We start from the raw sequence: 1,508 nt of genomic DNA, 5'->3' as shown, positions 1-1,508 counted from the left end.
ACCAGGGTCCCCACCAGGCTGTGTACCAGGGTCCCCACCAGGCTGTGTACCAGGGTCCCCACAAGGCTGTGTACCAGGGTCCCCACCAGGTAGCACAGACATGTGCACACACAGGAAACACAAGCACTAATGTTTCTGTGATGTCAGGGTTTTGTTAGCAAAATGTTTAACTTACTGAAACTCTCAGAAACCTACTGGATCAGTCTGATGTAAGATGGTCACAACAACAGCTAAACAACACAATGACTCAGCTTTACAGCCAGTTAGTCCTGGTTCCCTGCAGTGAACGCACACAGCACACACTGACAGTCCACCACAGACACACAAACAGCTCAAACTGGGTCAACAGGGAAAGTCCAACATAACAAACACAAAGTAAAAAAAGTCTGAGTTAAAACAACATCAGCAGCTGTGGTGCAGCACAGCCTCAGGACCAGTTAGAACCTGTGAGGAAACACTCACACACACACAGTGCAGACACACACACTCACACAGTGCAGACACACACACTCACACAGTGCAGACAGACACACACATGTATTCCTGCACGGTGCTGGAACAGTCCAACTCACTTCTTGAGGATGTCTTGTTTCTTCTGCTCCTCAGATGTTGGCAGACCCATAGACTTCTGTCTCTGGTCATACATCATCTTCTCCACCATGCCTCGAGTCTCTCCATCCAGGTCTGACAGCTGCAGGCCAGGAAGGAGGTGGACCATCAGAGGAACATCTACAGGAGGTCTTTGAATCAGTGACACACAGCTCGTACCTTAGAGTTCTCTGGGCAGACCTTCTTGGTGTTAATCTCTGGATCTGTGGTGATAATCCTGCTCCACCACTCCATCTTATTAATCTGGAAGCGAACAGAACCAGGACTTGTTCACATGGACCCTGAAGACACGAGGACCTGATTGTAGACAACATGTGACCTGACCTTCTCCAGGTGGACGGTGACCAGCTTCCCATCATCGATGAGCCAGGAGCTCTCCTCCACCTTCACCTCGTTGTAGAGCTGACCGTGGACGACCGGAGGGTGGCCCTTCAGGCCCACCTTGATGGAGCGCCGCTGGATGTCCACCACCACATCTCTGCTCTTGATCCGAAACTTCACGTGGAAGGGCACGACGAGCTGTGGGACCATGTGACACTCTTAATGCACAGCAGCTGGTTTTCTATGGAGACGTTTCTTTCAAAGTACAATAAATAAATTATAAATTATGTCATTCATAAACTATTAATAAATAGTCCATCTAATACATAAATGTCCCCATGAAATAAAACAAAATTAATAACACATTTTTAGCATGTCTTTGTATTATTTATTTATTACATATTGTAGTTTTATTTTTGAGACACTTTTATTTTGTAAAGCTACTTTACATATTTCTGGGACTTTTATTCTGAACTCCCTTATTATTTCATGGTGTTTTACTATTTCAGACTGATTTTTATTATTTATTGTATTTTGATTGAAACGGCTCTCCACAGTTTTCCAAAGCTGCAGTGAGG

General features: G+C 45.4%; 1 protein-coding gene across 3 annotated transcripts in view; it reads right to left on the bottom strand.

Moving 5' to 3' along the window:
* The window catches only part of nudc (nudC nuclear distribution protein), a gene marked incomplete at its 5' end in the record, with an annotated part of 12,575 nt that overhangs the window by 6,891 nt on the left and 4,176 nt on the right, over window positions 1-1,508 (bottom strand). For all 3 annotated transcript variants that reach the window (XM_014032966.1, XM_014032967.1, XM_014032968.1), the window contains 3 exon segments: window positions 573-691; window positions 769-852; window positions 934-1,128. In XM_014032966.1, the coding sequence (XP_013888420.1) occupies window positions 573-691; window positions 769-852; window positions 934-1,128 (398 nt within the window).

This window comes from Austrofundulus limnaeus, unplaced genomic scaffold (genome assembly GCF_001266775.1).
Source record: "Austrofundulus limnaeus strain Quisiro unplaced genomic scaffold, Austrofundulus_limnaeus-1.0 Scaffold1588, whole genome shotgun sequence".
Classification (NCBI taxonomy): domain Eukaryota; kingdom Metazoa; phylum Chordata; class Actinopteri; order Cyprinodontiformes; family Rivulidae; genus Austrofundulus; species Austrofundulus limnaeus.
Note: the sequence above shows the minus strand (reverse complement) of the source record. Positions and strands in the feature narration are given on the sequence as shown.